The sequence below is a fragment of the Copadichromis virginalis genome, linkage group LG15 (genome assembly GCF_057382275.1).
Source record: "Copadichromis virginalis isolate Kocher_CV1m ecotype Utaka linkage group LG15, C_Virginalis_male_GT1.1, whole genome shotgun sequence".
NCBI classification, from domain to species: Eukaryota; Metazoa; Chordata; class Actinopteri; order Cichliformes; family Cichlidae; genus Copadichromis; species Copadichromis virginalis.
This window is the reverse complement of record NC_140632.1, coordinates 24,759,070-24,773,790: the sequence shown is the minus strand read 5'-3', so window position 1 is coordinate 24,773,790 and position 14,721 is coordinate 24,759,070. Positions and strand designations below refer to the sequence as shown.

The 14,721-nt window shown below is 41.4% G+C and overlaps 2 protein-coding genes across 7 annotated transcripts in view; both read right to left on the bottom strand.

Annotated features, from left to right (window-relative positions):
- LOC146692539 (unconventional myosin-VI) overlaps positions 1-8,376 on the bottom strand; it is a 156,626-nt gene extending 148,250 nt beyond the window's left edge. For all 3 annotated transcript variants that reach the window (XM_085432657.1, XM_085432658.1, XM_085432659.1), the window contains exon 1: positions 8,194-8,376. The gene's annotated coding sequence lies outside the window, so the exon portion shown is untranslated. The remainder of the gene's footprint in view (positions 1-8,193) is intronic.
- A 5,514-nt stretch (positions 8,377-13,890) lies between these two features.
- The window catches only part of senp6a (SUMO specific peptidase 6a), a 29,693-nt gene continuing 28,862 nt past the window's right edge, over positions 13,891-14,721 (bottom strand). For all 4 annotated transcript variants that reach the window (XM_085432652.1, XM_085432653.1, XM_085432654.1 and 1 more), the window contains one exon: positions 13,891-14,656. In XM_085432652.1, coding sequence (XP_085288778.1) covers positions 14,420-14,656 — 237 coding nt within the window. In that variant the 3' untranslated portion in view covers positions 13,891-14,419. The remainder of the gene's footprint in view (positions 14,657-14,721) is intronic.

The following is a 14,721-nucleotide window of genomic DNA, read 5'->3' as shown; positions in this document are numbered from 1 at the left end:
TGAAACCAATCGGTTCTCGTAAAACTCCAGGAGATTGGTTTAACGAGCCGACCTAAACCACGTCATTATTTTCTGACATAGGAGATTGCGCAGTTTCTCTGTGTCAATGGGCAAGCTAGCATTAGCTAAAAAAAACCCAACAAAAAACAAAAAAAAAACAAAACCCAAATGCAGGTCCTTACATAAATGTAACGCCCTCCCATTACTGCCCCAGTTTGGCCCCAACACTGGCCATACTTCTGTTTGACCTCCACAGGTAACACCAGGTAAAACAGACTCCCTTCAAGCTAATCTTGGCTAACAAAATAAAAAACAGCTGCACCAATGTTTTTTATTTTTCTGTTTTTGTCCTTGTTATAAATTTATTTCTATGGTTTCTTATTTAAATCTGTCCACAGGATTCAATAAGAGGCAAACGAGGCCTCATCTTTAAATTCTGTGACACTAACCAAAAGACCTCAGAGGAGATTCGTGGATGTGGTGAAGTAGGACATGCAAAGGGTTAAACAGCGTGAAACAGAAGCAGATGGTCCACTGTGGTAACCCCTAAAGGGAGCAGTCAAAAGAGGAAGACAAAAAAAAAAAAAAAAACAAACGAAAAAAAGCTTCACATTCACTCAGATGCAGCTTTAAAGTTTACATTACATCCGAAAACAGACCCAAAAGCAGCAGTTAGAAGTACAAGGTCCAGCGCTGTGAAACCCTGGCAACAGCGAGCGCCAGTATTCCTGAGTCATTTAGATATTTAAGTGCTAAAGAGAGGCGGATTAATTCAGGTCAAAGTCCTCCTGGAGTGGAGCCACACAAACCTCATGAGCAGTGTGAAAAACCAGAGCAAGGAAACGCCACATCAGAGGAAGAAACAGTGCACACATACACCTCTGCTCTCCGTGCTCAAGTCAACAGCAATACTCTTGAGTACTGACGGCAAGAAGAAAAACATGCTCAGCTTTTTACAATCCATCGCTTTCAACAGATTTCTTTAAAGCTTAATAATATCCGACAACACCAGCTGTGTGCTTAAAACACAGTAACATGTCAAAGCAGCCAGCCTCCCTGGAAAAATACCCAGAATTCAAACATCAGAGCTGCCTGTCAGAGCGGAGAAAAGGCCTCCGTTACCAGAAAGGCCTTCGTATTCAAAGGTCACCATCAGCAGACAAATGGCTGCCCTCGCTGTTGCTGTGGTTACAGCCCCCACTACCATAATGGCGTGCTGATGGCCCGGGTGCATTTGCATGTTGACACATGACACAGCGTTTCAGTCACAGCTGAGCCACAGAGAGAGAGGAAGGAAGAGAGCGACTGAGAGTACAGGCGATTAAAGCCGACGGCAGCCGCTAAAAATAAACATGTCTAAAATAAACTAAAAATTAAAAATAGTTTGTCCTGACATAAAAGTACAACATGGAGCGTCGGCACCATCCTCCGACACTCTGCGAGGAAACAGAATAAATTGTTTTTAGCTTTAATCCTGCAGAAAATCGCCAATCATTGAGCAGTATTCACTGCAAATGAGCTAATAAAGGCAGTTTTAATGATATTTAACGCTTTAATTTGAGTTTTACATCTCTGTCACCTTGTTTGTTCATGTTTCAACAAGTAAACATGAACTCTTGTCACCATTCTTTATTTATCACAACCTGCCTTTTATTTTTACTTCTCACCCTATTTGGTATTTTAATACTCTGTTAAATTTACTGGTTTATATCGATTCAAAATCTCCTGTACACATTTTTTTTTAGTTTAAAAAACAAACAAACAAACAAACAAAAAAAAAAACATCATTTATTTGTGAGGCTTTTATTGTGAAATGTTTAAAACAGAGTTTGTCCTTCCCACTGTTGCCAAGAGTTTGCTCAAAGGTGAGTCAGATAAAGCTGACTAACATATATATTAACTTGTGATTAAACTGGTTTAGAAATTAGCCACAGCTCTGGTTCTTAAACGCACCTCACTACATTTCATTACTCGAAAAAACAAAAATAAAAAATGAGCATGTGATTACCTTTTTTGTGTTTTCAGAATTTACATATCTTGCTTTCTGATTCCATGTGAGTTCAAAGAGCCCCCTACATAACACATGGTGCACCCACTTTGATTGGGTGTCATCATCAGCACCACAGATATGAGTCAGGAGGGACCTTCTGCACCTCCAACAGATCAGAACCAACGGGAATAAAGAAGATCAGGTCAAAAAGGAGCCAGTCCACTACTGGAGCTAACATGCAATTGATAATGTTGTATTTACTGTATGTAATGACCAAGAAAATACAAACAACACTTAAAACCCATTTTTTTGGTCAAATTAGAGACCTGGCATATGTAGGAAACGGCAATAGAGTCATTTTATTTGTTCATGCATGAAATATAATCATTATTTTTTAAGTTCTCCGCTTGTTTATGTTCCACATAAACCTTTCACAATAAAGCTCAAGATGCTGTTGAGACTTTTCAAAATAAACTGAATCACGTGAAAGAGCAGATTATTTACGGATGAGAAGTAAAAAAAGAGCCGCCAGGTGCTAAAAAAATAAACCTTAGACTCAAACGTTAGAACAGGCTTTTCCCCGCAGCACGCCGTGTAATAAATACTGGCAAAGAAAACGGCGGCCTTTACAACTTATGTCTAAAAATGTGTAGTTTCATGCATCAGTTAAAAACTCAACTCCAGGTACATGACGCGCAGCTGGAAACACTTCCCGCAAGTCAAGCTGCCCAAGATTCACAGAATTTACAGAAAATGTTACATTTTTGTGATTTATATCGTTATCGGACAATAGAATTCTTATATCGGGATATGAGATTTTGGTCATATCGCACAGCCCTATATTTTGAACTAAACCAGAATTTCCTTTTAAAATTACACAAAGAAGAGCAGGCAAATGTTGAAGCTTTTGAAGTTTTTGGAGTCGGAAGGAAATCTGACCCAACTGCAGGAAACAACCTAAAAAGCAAAGGTTCATGGGTATATCAAGAGACAGATGCTGACATCTGATAGCCAGCTGTTATGTTTGAAAAAGAAAAAAAAGAAAGAAGATCTTTTCTCATTTTGTCTGCTTTGCTAGAGTCGGTACAAGAATTGGGAGCCATTTGTTCTGTTTATTTTGCATTACTGAATTCATCTTATCTACTTTAGCTCTCAGCTTTAGGGTTCTTATCTTAAAAGATCCAGAAACGGGGTTGTTGTTAGCTCCGAGGAAAACAAGTCCACGAGGCTTCTGTTTACAAGTCCACGAGGCTTCTGTTTACAACTCCTGCTTCGCTTGTGTGATTCATCAAAACACATAACAGTCACATAACAGCACGTTTTAGGTCCCACAGAGACTCAAAAAAAAAAAAAACAACAAAAAAACAAACAAAAAACAACCCAACCCTGGGGCAAGGCAGACGGCGTGTAAGCCGACACTCTTCATCATCATCAACAAGCGATGTGGTCTGCTCGGTGTGGCGTGACTAATTCAGCTCATATTCCCTTTATTACAAAGGCTGATGGAAGGTAGTGGAGTCCCACCACTGCCGCTACCACCACCATTAATATATCTCCATCAGAAACAAGATATGCATGAACTCTGCTGCTCCATCATCATCAGCTGCTGCTGCAGGCTGAAGAGGTTTGTCATGGTTCGGGAAGTCCTGTTTGTATGTAACGTGGCTTTTGGAGTGTTATCTGAGCCAATCAGTGAGCAGGTCCGGAGTCAGGATATGTGCCCGCCGCACAGTATAAACAGCAGACACAGTAGAGACAGTAGACACAGGGTCTTCCACAGAGTTCGATCATATTTTTAGCACCTAATCTCTCTGAAAGGAATAAGTAAAAAAATGCACAGTTTTCTGACAAACAGCTAACTTTGAACGACCTCGCCTGTCAGAAACACTATGAACTACAAACTGCTTTATTCTCAATTCCTCCAACTCTTTAACTGGAATCCTCCCTTTGCTGGATCTGGCAGTGCAATAAAGAAACTGAAGCATTAATGAAATAAAGTGAACAGCACGTGGAGCACAGGTGAAGTTCAATACTGTCAGACCAACTATGACAAGAGAGGCTTGAGACTAAATGACATCGCAAATCGCCACAACAGCGACCTGACCACCCCGTCTGGTGGGAAACGAGATGGAACCGACCGGGCGAGCCAGTGTTGACCAGCTGTGCTTTAAAAATGAGACCACAGGAATAAAAAAATAAAAATGTCAAAGTAAATATGCTTTTCCAGCCAAAGAAAGTCTAATTGTGGGAAACTAACAATCAGCTTTGTTGCATTATAAAAGCAACCCATCACTTTGAGGTGATGGCATCAGCGCTCTCACCTCCAATTCACCTCGAATGCGGTGATGTCAAGCACTGTCACACTGAATTGCAGGTGCGTTGCTTTGCTCACATTGCCACAAATTTCAGCAATTTTAAAAGCATGTTTCGATTATTGGGTGCTGTGATCAGCGGGTTCACACAGCACTGAGATACAGGCAGCGTACCAGCATGGTCATAGTTTAACCTCGCCTGTTATCGTGCTCATTTTGACTGATTCCTGAGGCTTTTCTTACTTAGGTAAGTGGCAGGTACATCTCTAGTCAGCATCCTTAGACGAGTAAGGTTATAGTTATTATAGTGAAGCAACTGTCCAAACATGAGTTCTGACTGTGCCTCAAACTTCTAAGCATGAAATAAGCTGTCGGATTTGTAAAATACACAGAGCTGAGGTGATGACGAGGCAAAAAGAACAGAGCAGAAAAAGAAAAGAAAGCAACCGAAACAAAAACCGAACAGAAATTACAGCCATGCTGGAGTTTGACCAAACACAATCTGAAGTAAGACGAGGTGAGGTAAGACTTTTATATAAGCTCAGAGTGTAGAAATTCCCTCCGTTCCCTACAACATTTAAGGAAGGAAGTACCTCAAATTTCTATAGGAAAAATAAATGGAACTTTACATAATAGCTTCCCGTAACACTTAGGTTATCTTAAAGGTCTGATTGGTGGTAAATCTGCACAACTTTTCAACATATGTGCACCGTTTACCAACAGCTGTTAAAAAGTTCAAAGCGCCCAAATGGTGACGCGTCAGCCTGTGTTCTTACTTCATTACACTCGAGGCTAATACATCCTCAGATTCTGCACGTTCTAAACATTTCAGGATATTCCAGGGATTCCTGGACTGGGCAAAGGACAACTTCATTCCTTCCTATCCTCCCACCTCTCCAACTGCTTCCTCCACAGGGTGACAATGCAAGGAAAACACAACACAGCACGAGAGGTGTTTACTGACAGAAATTACATCCAGCATGAACATTTAAACCCAGTCTGCCGCCGAAGCCGTATCATGTCCTGAATCCTCGGCCTCCTCGTGTCTACGAGAGAACTTAAAGTGGATAAAGATGCACATAAACAGCTTATCGCGAATAAGACACTTGACCAAGAGCCATAGCACAGAGGATGGAAGCTCTGCAGCCAGAAATCAACTTTATCCAGACAGACTCTTTCTACTTAAGAGCAAGGGCTGAAGGGAGCAACATGTCATCCAACTAATCCAATAACCAGGCATAACTTTATTTACACAGCACCTTAGGAAGAACACAGATAACAAAGCACTTTGACAGACAAGCAAAAGCAGAAATTCAAACGGAAAGCTGAACAGGGACAGACAAGCTGTGAACAATTAGAAAAAAGAAGAAGCAGAACTATACAGCTTTTCTGATGTTTGGCTCAATGGTTATGGCAGACTGCGTCTGAACAAAAAACAAAATCTCTTTAAGTTGTATTGGGCTGCTTTAGAATGCGTAATCAGGTCACAGTTTAAGAAATGTCCTTTGTCACTGAGAATATAGTTAACATGCATATTCAAACTGCAGAAAGATCGTCATCTTCAATGGTCTTCAACCCACAAAAAGAGAGAATACTGCGTGATCCATGTTCTGTAGTCTCAATATGAGTTTCTGCCATCAGGCAGACAATTCAGACTCAGCAGTGCAAACTGATCTTTCTATCAGGTTGAACAATGCCTTTCTTCTGGCCAAGAATATATTGATACAACCACAGGTTGCACTGCAAAGCAATTCCAGACTGAGTGATGTCTCCTTCTTGTTTGTTTAGTATTTAAATCTGTCTGTTGGTGCTGTGTGTCCATATGTGCTCAGGGTTGTAGCTTTGGAGTCCAAGTCAGACTTCCCCATGGGGACAAAACAGTATCCATCTACCAATCATTAAACAATTTACCTACCTACTAACTTAATGATCCATCCATCCTCCAACCAACTGAACCATCTATCTGCCTACCTGCCAAGCTATCCATCTACACCCACATACCTGCTAACCTATCGTCTACCTACCCAGCTATCTACATATACATCTATCTATAAATTCCAGCCTATCCATCTATCTACTTATGTACCCCATCTACAACCTACCAATCTACCTACATACCAACGTATCTATCCATCTATCAGCCTACCTATCTACATATGTACCCGTCTACCTACTTACCCACCCATCAAAATGTTTCCTAGATTTGTGGATGCTAAGGGGCCTGGGACAGTTTCAGAACACTTGTATATAACTTCTGATTTTGAGGTTGTTAATTGAAGAACATTTTGTGCCATCCAGCTGTTGATATTGGTTACACATCTAAAAAAGAAGCTAGTCTTCCACTGGACATGTTTAAAAGCAGGAGGTGGTCAAGAGGACCTTGATCCATGACCTTCCTGCATTTTCCTGAAGGGAAGAGCAACTCACTTTACAACAAGTGTCATTTCCTGTTGTGACATAATGAAATTATACAGCAATCTGGCCATAAAAGAAAAGTCAAAGTCCCTTCAAAAATCAGGAGGTTCCTGCTGAAGAGGCCTCCACCCAAACTAAAGGCATACTATAACCTCAGAGCTCTATTATAAAAGGACCTGAGGCGTTGAAAACTTCATACATGAACAAATATGCAATGTGGGGCATCACAAATCGAATAAAATATGAGTAATTCACACAGTTTTCTGCATTTGGGGTCATAATCATTTCCACAACAGTGATTTCAAAGCAGCTCTAGGCCAACAACAACGAGCTCAGGAAACGCACAATAAAAGCTGAGTACTCTTATATAATCATGCAACACAGATCAAACCAGAGCAAAGCCTGGGCTCGTTCCCTCTCTGCATCCTGACTTTCCTGAAGATGCCACATTATCTTCCATCACCGCTCAAGCAATAATATCACAAAGACCGAGCCCACCGCCCACTCTGCCTTTTTTTTTCTTATGCAAAGCATGTCCATTGATGATTCCTCCCAGGCTCAGGAGCAGTGTGCTGAGTGTGCATTGTGCAGGCCGCAGCCCTGCTCGTGTTGTGAGATGTGACATATCGGTGCTGTAACACCACAGCCTCCCGTGTCATGTACGCACCACTGAACCTGCATCTCAACTGCCAGCCTCTTTCCCCTTTTACCTCCCTCTAACCTAACAAGGCTTGTGATAAATGTTCTAACGCGATCTCACGCCGGGCCGAACCTCGTTCAAAACAGGTGACATGTTGAATCGCCTTGCCTTTCACGCACGCACACTGGATATGAACAATGAGTCATCGTTTTTTATAATCCGAGAGACACCTGTTTTCATTCGGCAGGTGTATAAAATTTCCACGAAAATAATCCAACTTTTTGATCTTGCTGTTTCATCTTCTTACACTGAGTCCTGCCACCAGAACCCCTCCATCGGGTGGTAATGGCAGCGCATTAAAAAGTTGGAAGCTGTATTGAAATAAAGTGGGGCACAGCAGTTGTTGTGTAAGCCGAATTTAAGAGAGGGTCCTAATTATTCGAAATATGCATTGGAGACTGTAATTTTCGTACATCCCTCCTTTGGTCGTTACAGAAACTTTAAATGGCCAGGTTTTTGAAGGTAGTGTGGCATCAACTCTTATCAACAAAGCTACACAAACCCAAGCATATTAACTCATTGTAAAAAAAAAAAAAAATTAAAATAAAGATGGTGGATGCTGTTAGGGGAAAACTGCGCTAAATTCCAGTGGACTCGGTAGTTCCTCCCCCAGCTTTTAGCCCAGTGTCGACGGTTTTCGTCCCCGGTGTCTGGACTGCCTCCCCGGGTTGCTTGTTGCTAGCACCGGGACGCTGCGTCTCCTGTAGCCCGTCAGCTAGCTAACATCCCAGGCTTGTAAAGATAAAACCTCCCCGGTGCACGCCGGTACGACCTACCTGCTCTCAGAGGAAACTCCCGGGACTCCTCAGCTTGTTTTACAGAAGCAGGGTTTTAAAAAAAGAAATTTCCAGAAAAAGGAGCGCTCGTACTAGCCGCACAGTGCCGGTTGTCTCCAGATGATCCGCTCCGGCAACCTGGCCCACGCTCTCCCCGCCCAGCAGCCTCCGACTCCCGCAGCAATCCTGGGAAACTGGCCCCGTGACGTCACTGGCTGTGCCAATAATCTCCGGCGGAGGGGTCCGTCCTGCAGGGGCCGCTGTCCGGAGAGGAGGGCTTTATTTAAACATCATAGTTTCATTTTTTATGCTAAAAAGAAAAGCAAAATATTCAACAATTTCTGTCCCCCACTCCCCATTAATTTGAAAATAAACACTAAGACACACATTTATTGTGTAAACTTTGTAAAAAATAAATAAACAAATAAAAAAAGAAATCTATGGAAAAACATTTCTAAAATAAGTTATAAATCCACTTTTTCCTTCTTTTGTTTGGTTTTTGTCACATTTAATCTACAAATACAAGTAATATATATATATATATATATATATATATATATATATATATATATATATATTACTTAACGTGGCTGAATGCATAACTTGTGCAATCCTGTTACTCTAATTTTAACCCGGTTCCCATATCATTTTTAATAAAATAATCACAAATGTGTCTCTTAGATTGAGGGGGGGCAAATCTGCTGACTTTGTAAAAGTTTAAATTTGAGCAAAGATTTGCAAATAAATGCTAAAAATTAACAAAAAAAATGTGTAACCATTGAAAAATTGTTAAATGTAATTTTTATTAAATTTTATCTGAAATTGAATATTTAATACGAGGATGACCTTCAGCCCAGTGGCCAAGAGTTTATTAAAGAACATTTTTTAAATCTGGTGCATTTGTAACAGGGTTTCACACAGCAACTAAAATATCTCATAAAAAGTCTGACTTAGGAAATGAAAATGTTTTTGGTGCTGTATTATTTATTTTTTGCAAATACATAACAGAAAATTAAAAAACTATTATATATTATAAATTATAAAACCCCTTGCGTTTTAAACAAGAGTGTGAAAAACATAAGATCCCAGGAAGGAATCAAAGTTCTGAGCAGGAAGTCTGCTGTTGTTTGTGTACATTGTAAAAAAGAAGTGGACTGAACACGGAGCCCTGAGGGTCCCCCAGCCTGTATTTAAAGATGGATTTAGCCACCGTGACATCACTCACTGGTCTGGTTTCTACTGGTCGTATAACTCCAAATGAGAGGTCCAGCTCAGTGTTTTAAATTAGCTACAGTGAGGTGCAGCATCCAAATGGATGGCTCATAATAATTATTCATCCTTGTTAGAGATTTTATGAAGAGGGAAAACTACTCATTGTACTAACTAATTACTGTGGAAAGTAAAAATTACAGTGATTTAGTATTCACTAAAATGAGTTCAGAAAATTCATAATTATTCATTTCATAAATCACGACACGCTGCTCCCCTGTACATAAGCTGCCTTTACAAGTTTAAAGTATAGCTATTGGTAGTACTGGCCTGATATTTACTTGGTACTAGATCAAAACCCAAATTTGCAGTACAGCACAGCACTGGTGACTCTGGTCCAGCTTTTACGCTCTCTGTGAGGATGCACTCGCCTTTAGAATCAGCCTCATGTGGCCGTTAGAGGAACTGCAGTTTTTCGCTTCATTGTTTCTGGCATGTTCCCAGGAAGCTCATTTTCATGAGTAAAATCACTCTCCAAACTGGGACTCACAGAAGCATCTGAGACAAATCAGGAAAATCAGCAGAAGCTCTGACACGAATAAATCTGAAGTCCCACAGAGGCTGTAGAAAAATCATCTCCACTCTTTACACGTTCAGATGTGTGTGTGAGGAAGGATTAATAGGGATAATGTCAAAGACGACAACAATGGTGCTAATCTGTCTGCTGCCACACTCACAGCACACGACTCTCGGATGGAATACAGTAAAATACAGATGATCATTAATTAATCAGGTCATATCAATGAAGCTGTAAGCACCAGGTGAGATGCAGATGTTGCCTCAGCTGTCACAGGTGGTTGAGATGCTTGTGGAGTTTGTGCTTTGGTTTGCTGAGAGGACTCTTCTCGTTGCTCGAGTCAAAGTTGGTCTGTGATTTAAAGATGAGCCAAAATCTTCTGTGACGCGTTTTCTTTGTTCTGGACTGAATTTCTCACGATATCAATAAAAGAATAATTGAATAAAAACGGAGAAAAACTGACAATGTTACACAAAAAAGAAAAAAAAAAAGAAATATACGAAATAGTGTTTTTATTTCTAAACACTGGTCACAAAAAATCTTACATTTGTGTCTCTTCAGCGGTTCTCACAAAATGTTTTCATCTTTTTCGTGGTTATTTTTGCCTCATCGTATTTCACGTCGTTTTGTTTTTGTAATCATTTTCCGTAGTTTGGTGATTTCTTTGTGCTCGGTTTGTGTTGTTTTGCAGTCAGTGCATGGATTGCTTTGTTGTTGTTGTTTTGTGTCTTCGAATTGTTTCATGACGTTTCCATATGTTTGTTTTTATGTTTGTTTTAATCCTTTTAGTAGTGTGTCTGTTTTTATATGTTTTTGTGGTGATGCGTTTTAATCGTTTGTTTCACATAGGAGTGTTTTGTCGTCGTTGTTGTTGTTTTTGCTATCATTTTTGTGTCTTTTGGTAATTTTTGTGTGTGTTGCGAGACAGTTTTTGTCTACAATCTTGTTTCTCTGTTACATAGGCGTTTTATTTCCTTTTCTTTTGCTCTGTCCATTCCAAGGTGTTTTTCTCTTTTAAGATTATTTTTGTCTTCTTAAAAGTGTAGAAAGTTGTTTCATGGTCATTTTATATTTGTTTAGGTAAATGTGTGCTGCTTTCACGTGGTTTTGTGTCTTCTGTAATATTTTGCATACACTTATTTTTGCCTACTCATTGCATGCAGATGCTTGAGTCTTTTTTTTTTTGTCTATTTCTGGTAGTTTTGTGTCTTCGTCATTACTGATGTCTCTTTGTAGATCCTTTGTGTATTTGTGTTTTTTGTGTCTCTTTGAAGTGTTTTTGTTCTTGTTGTGGTTTGTGTCTATTTATGGTATTTGCCATCTCCTGTGGTGCTTTCTTTTCTCTTTGATGTAGATCTCAAGATGAGACCTGGGGTCTCCCGGGTTTCCTCCTCCGGGTACTCCGGCTTCCTACCACAGCTGTGTCTGTTTGGTGTGGATGCAAAGTGGATGAAGCATTTCAGGGAATAAAACAAAAAGATGCGTGAAAAGTGCTTTGAGTGATCAGTAAGAGCAGAAAAGCATCTGATGAGGTTATATGTGATGTATTCAGTCTGTGTCAGTCAGAAACGCTAGACTCGAGTCTACGAGGCTTTATTTAAAGTTTGAAATAATAAGACTGTACAAGCTCAGGCTGTTAGAGCAGCTGGAGAAAGCCCTGCCTGAGTGGCTGCTCTTGATTTAAAAACTCTGGAAAGAAGCCAGGAAGTAAAGCAGGCGCTGGTTTTATCTTCTTAAAGACAATCATGATCAGGGCTTCGGCTTCCATCAACACAAAACACTTAATTTATATTTAATGCTTTGATGCTGTAAAGGTTTCATGGTAAGTGGAAGGACAAAACACCGCAGAGGAGTCATGAATGTTTTATTGTCTGTAATGGGACGCTGGTTAGAAAACTGAAAGCTGAGAGCAGCGCTTCAAACAAACCACCTGATGCAGCAGGCGACCTTCAACAAACTGAACTTGCTTCATGTTGATCACTGCGAGGAGCCACACCTGAGTGAGGACACACAGCAGGTCCAGATGTTTCTGCTCACTGGCATATCAAACTAAAAGAATCAAACAGCTGGTTAGTCACCTTTCTGGACTTTCCTAGGATGGTGACGGGACCGGTTCGGTTTGCCTGTCTGCATGGATGTGTTTTTATGTGACGTGGGGCTCGATCCAATTAAGAAGAGAAAATCTGGAGTTGACTGGTTCAGACGTAAAATCTTTACTGTTCCACGATTGGTCGAAAGTGGACATCTCACATCTCTTAAGAACGCTGCCTGCTAAAAAAAACCACATATATAAAATAAAGTCACCAGCAGGACTGAACAGAGCAAATTAGAAAGAACCTTCCACTAGATAATTACTACAGCGATTAATTTGGTTCAAGGGATTTAACACTAGCTGATGCAGCTGCAGTGAGCAACTCTGGTGGTCGTGGGAAAAGACGTTATACTCCGAGATTATCAGCCAAGAGCCTTTGTCATAGCCCAACAGCCTCTAACTGAGCATCAGAGGCCTGACATGGAGACGTCCACTTTCCAGACTTGAGCGTAAAATCCTGAAGATGAATTCAAAACTTGGATTTTTAGGGAGTGAACTAAATTATTGCTGAGGAAAGACCAGGCACTGTTAACACCAGACTTACTGTGAAGCATGGGGGTGATAGCATTATGTGTGGGGTTGCTTCTCAGGTTCACAGATTGGTCTGATATGAAGGGAACTAATTAACGCAGGTTCACACAGAGACGTTCAAAGTCCTCTCGGCATCTAGGCGGCCCAGATGAAACAGCCAGGAGTGAAGCAGCTCCTTAATCTGCTAGTTCAGGGGTGGGCAATTCCAGGGCTCGAGGGCCGGTGTCCTGCGGGTTTTAGATCTCACCTTGGGTCAACACACCTGAATCACATGATTAGTTCGTTACCAGGCCTCTGGAGAACTTCAGGACATGTTGAGGAGCTAATTTAGCCATTTAAATCAGCTGTGTTGGTTCAAGGACACATCTAAAACCTGCAGGGACACTGGCCCTCGAGGCCTGGAGTTGCCCACCCCTGGGCTAGTTCAGCAGCGTCTAGAGCAGGGGTGGCCAACTCCAGGCACTCCTTGCAAGTCAAGGAAGACATTCAGGTAGATGGATGAGGTCACAGAAAACTCCAAACATTGGTGAAAACAAAATTCAGCAGAGTTGATGTTTGACATACCTGCTTCATTTCACTTACAGTGGCTTGCAAAAGTATTCGGCTCCCTTGAACTTTTCCACATTTTGTCAGCCACAAACATGAATCAATTTTATTGGAATTCCACATGAAAGACCAACACAAAGTGGTGTACAATCAGACATGATTTTCGTTCCACTTCATTTTTAACAAATAAATAACTGAGAAGTGGGGTGTGTGCAATTATTCAGCCCCCTGAGTCAATACTTCGTAGAACCACCTTTTGCTGCAATTACAGCTGCCAGTCTTTTAGGGTATGTCTCTACCAGCTCTGCACATCTGAATGTGTACGGAAAGGACAAAGGACATGTGAGGGGGCTGAATAATTACACACACCCCACTTTGCAGTTATTTATTTGTAAAAAATGTTTGGAATCATGTATGATTTTCGTTCCACTTCTCACGTGTGCACCACTTTGTGTTGGTCTTTCACGTGGAATTCCAATAAAATTGATTCATGTTTGTGGCTGTAATGTGACAAAAGGTGGAAAAGTTCAAGGGGGCCGAATACCTTTTCAAGCCACTGTATATCAACAGCACGTAGCTGGGAGGATATTTTCCTGCTACATTTACACCCCTCCCACATCACGCTCAAACCAAACCTCCACCTGAAGCTGGAGCCCGGATCAGCTGACCGGCGGTCCGCGCCGTGACGGTGGGTGTTGATGTTGTGGCTGAGGAAACAAATGAGAAGCTAAGGCAGAGGAAGTGCTCTTGCATCAAAAGTTTTCTTTTAATGCTGAAAATTTATCCACTCCACATGGAAGAGACACAACAAGCACTGAACTACGACCGTGTGATTCACGAGCTGGAAATCAACTCTCCAAAAACTGTTTCTCTCCTCAGACGGGTGGATCCTTATAACTTAGACAGCAATTTTCTGTTCTTTTATTCTTCTCCTTCTGTTTGTCTACACAAACCTGAAAGCTTAGAAAATAACCAATGCGAGAGCGAGACAGTATCTTCTGCAGGGATCCTCCTGCAGAGAGAAGAACATCTATGAAACATAACTTAACGGGGCACTCCATGAATGACTCGTATAACAGTAAATTACAAAGGCAGCGGGAGAAACTCCGGCGTATTTACACTTCATCATTTATTCAGTACAAAGTTCAGGTGTGATCTGTGGTTAACGGAGGGAGGTGAGGAACGTTTCAGACACGTCAAAGTGAAACCAGCAGCGTACAATCAGGTCCACGCCCCCCTCCCACGCCAAACAGGAGGGGGGTGAGGTGGATTCAGGGTCTAATGGGTACGTTTGGCAGTCTGCCGTTCAACCCAGATGTCTCTTCGATCTCCGGCTCCTCTGGGGAGCCTGGCGGAGCCTCGACCTGGTCAGACTCCTTCTTGTCCAGTTCCTGCTGAGCTTGAATCTTTCGGATAAGCTCCTTGATCTCCTCGCGCTTCGTTTTCATCCTCTGCTGAGGGAACCACTCCAACAGGTTCATTGGCAGGTGGAAGCTGGGAATCGGATTCTGTACGGAAAGGACGAAGGACAAATGTCACTTACAGAGCAGCCTGAATTTTCAACTCCTGACCA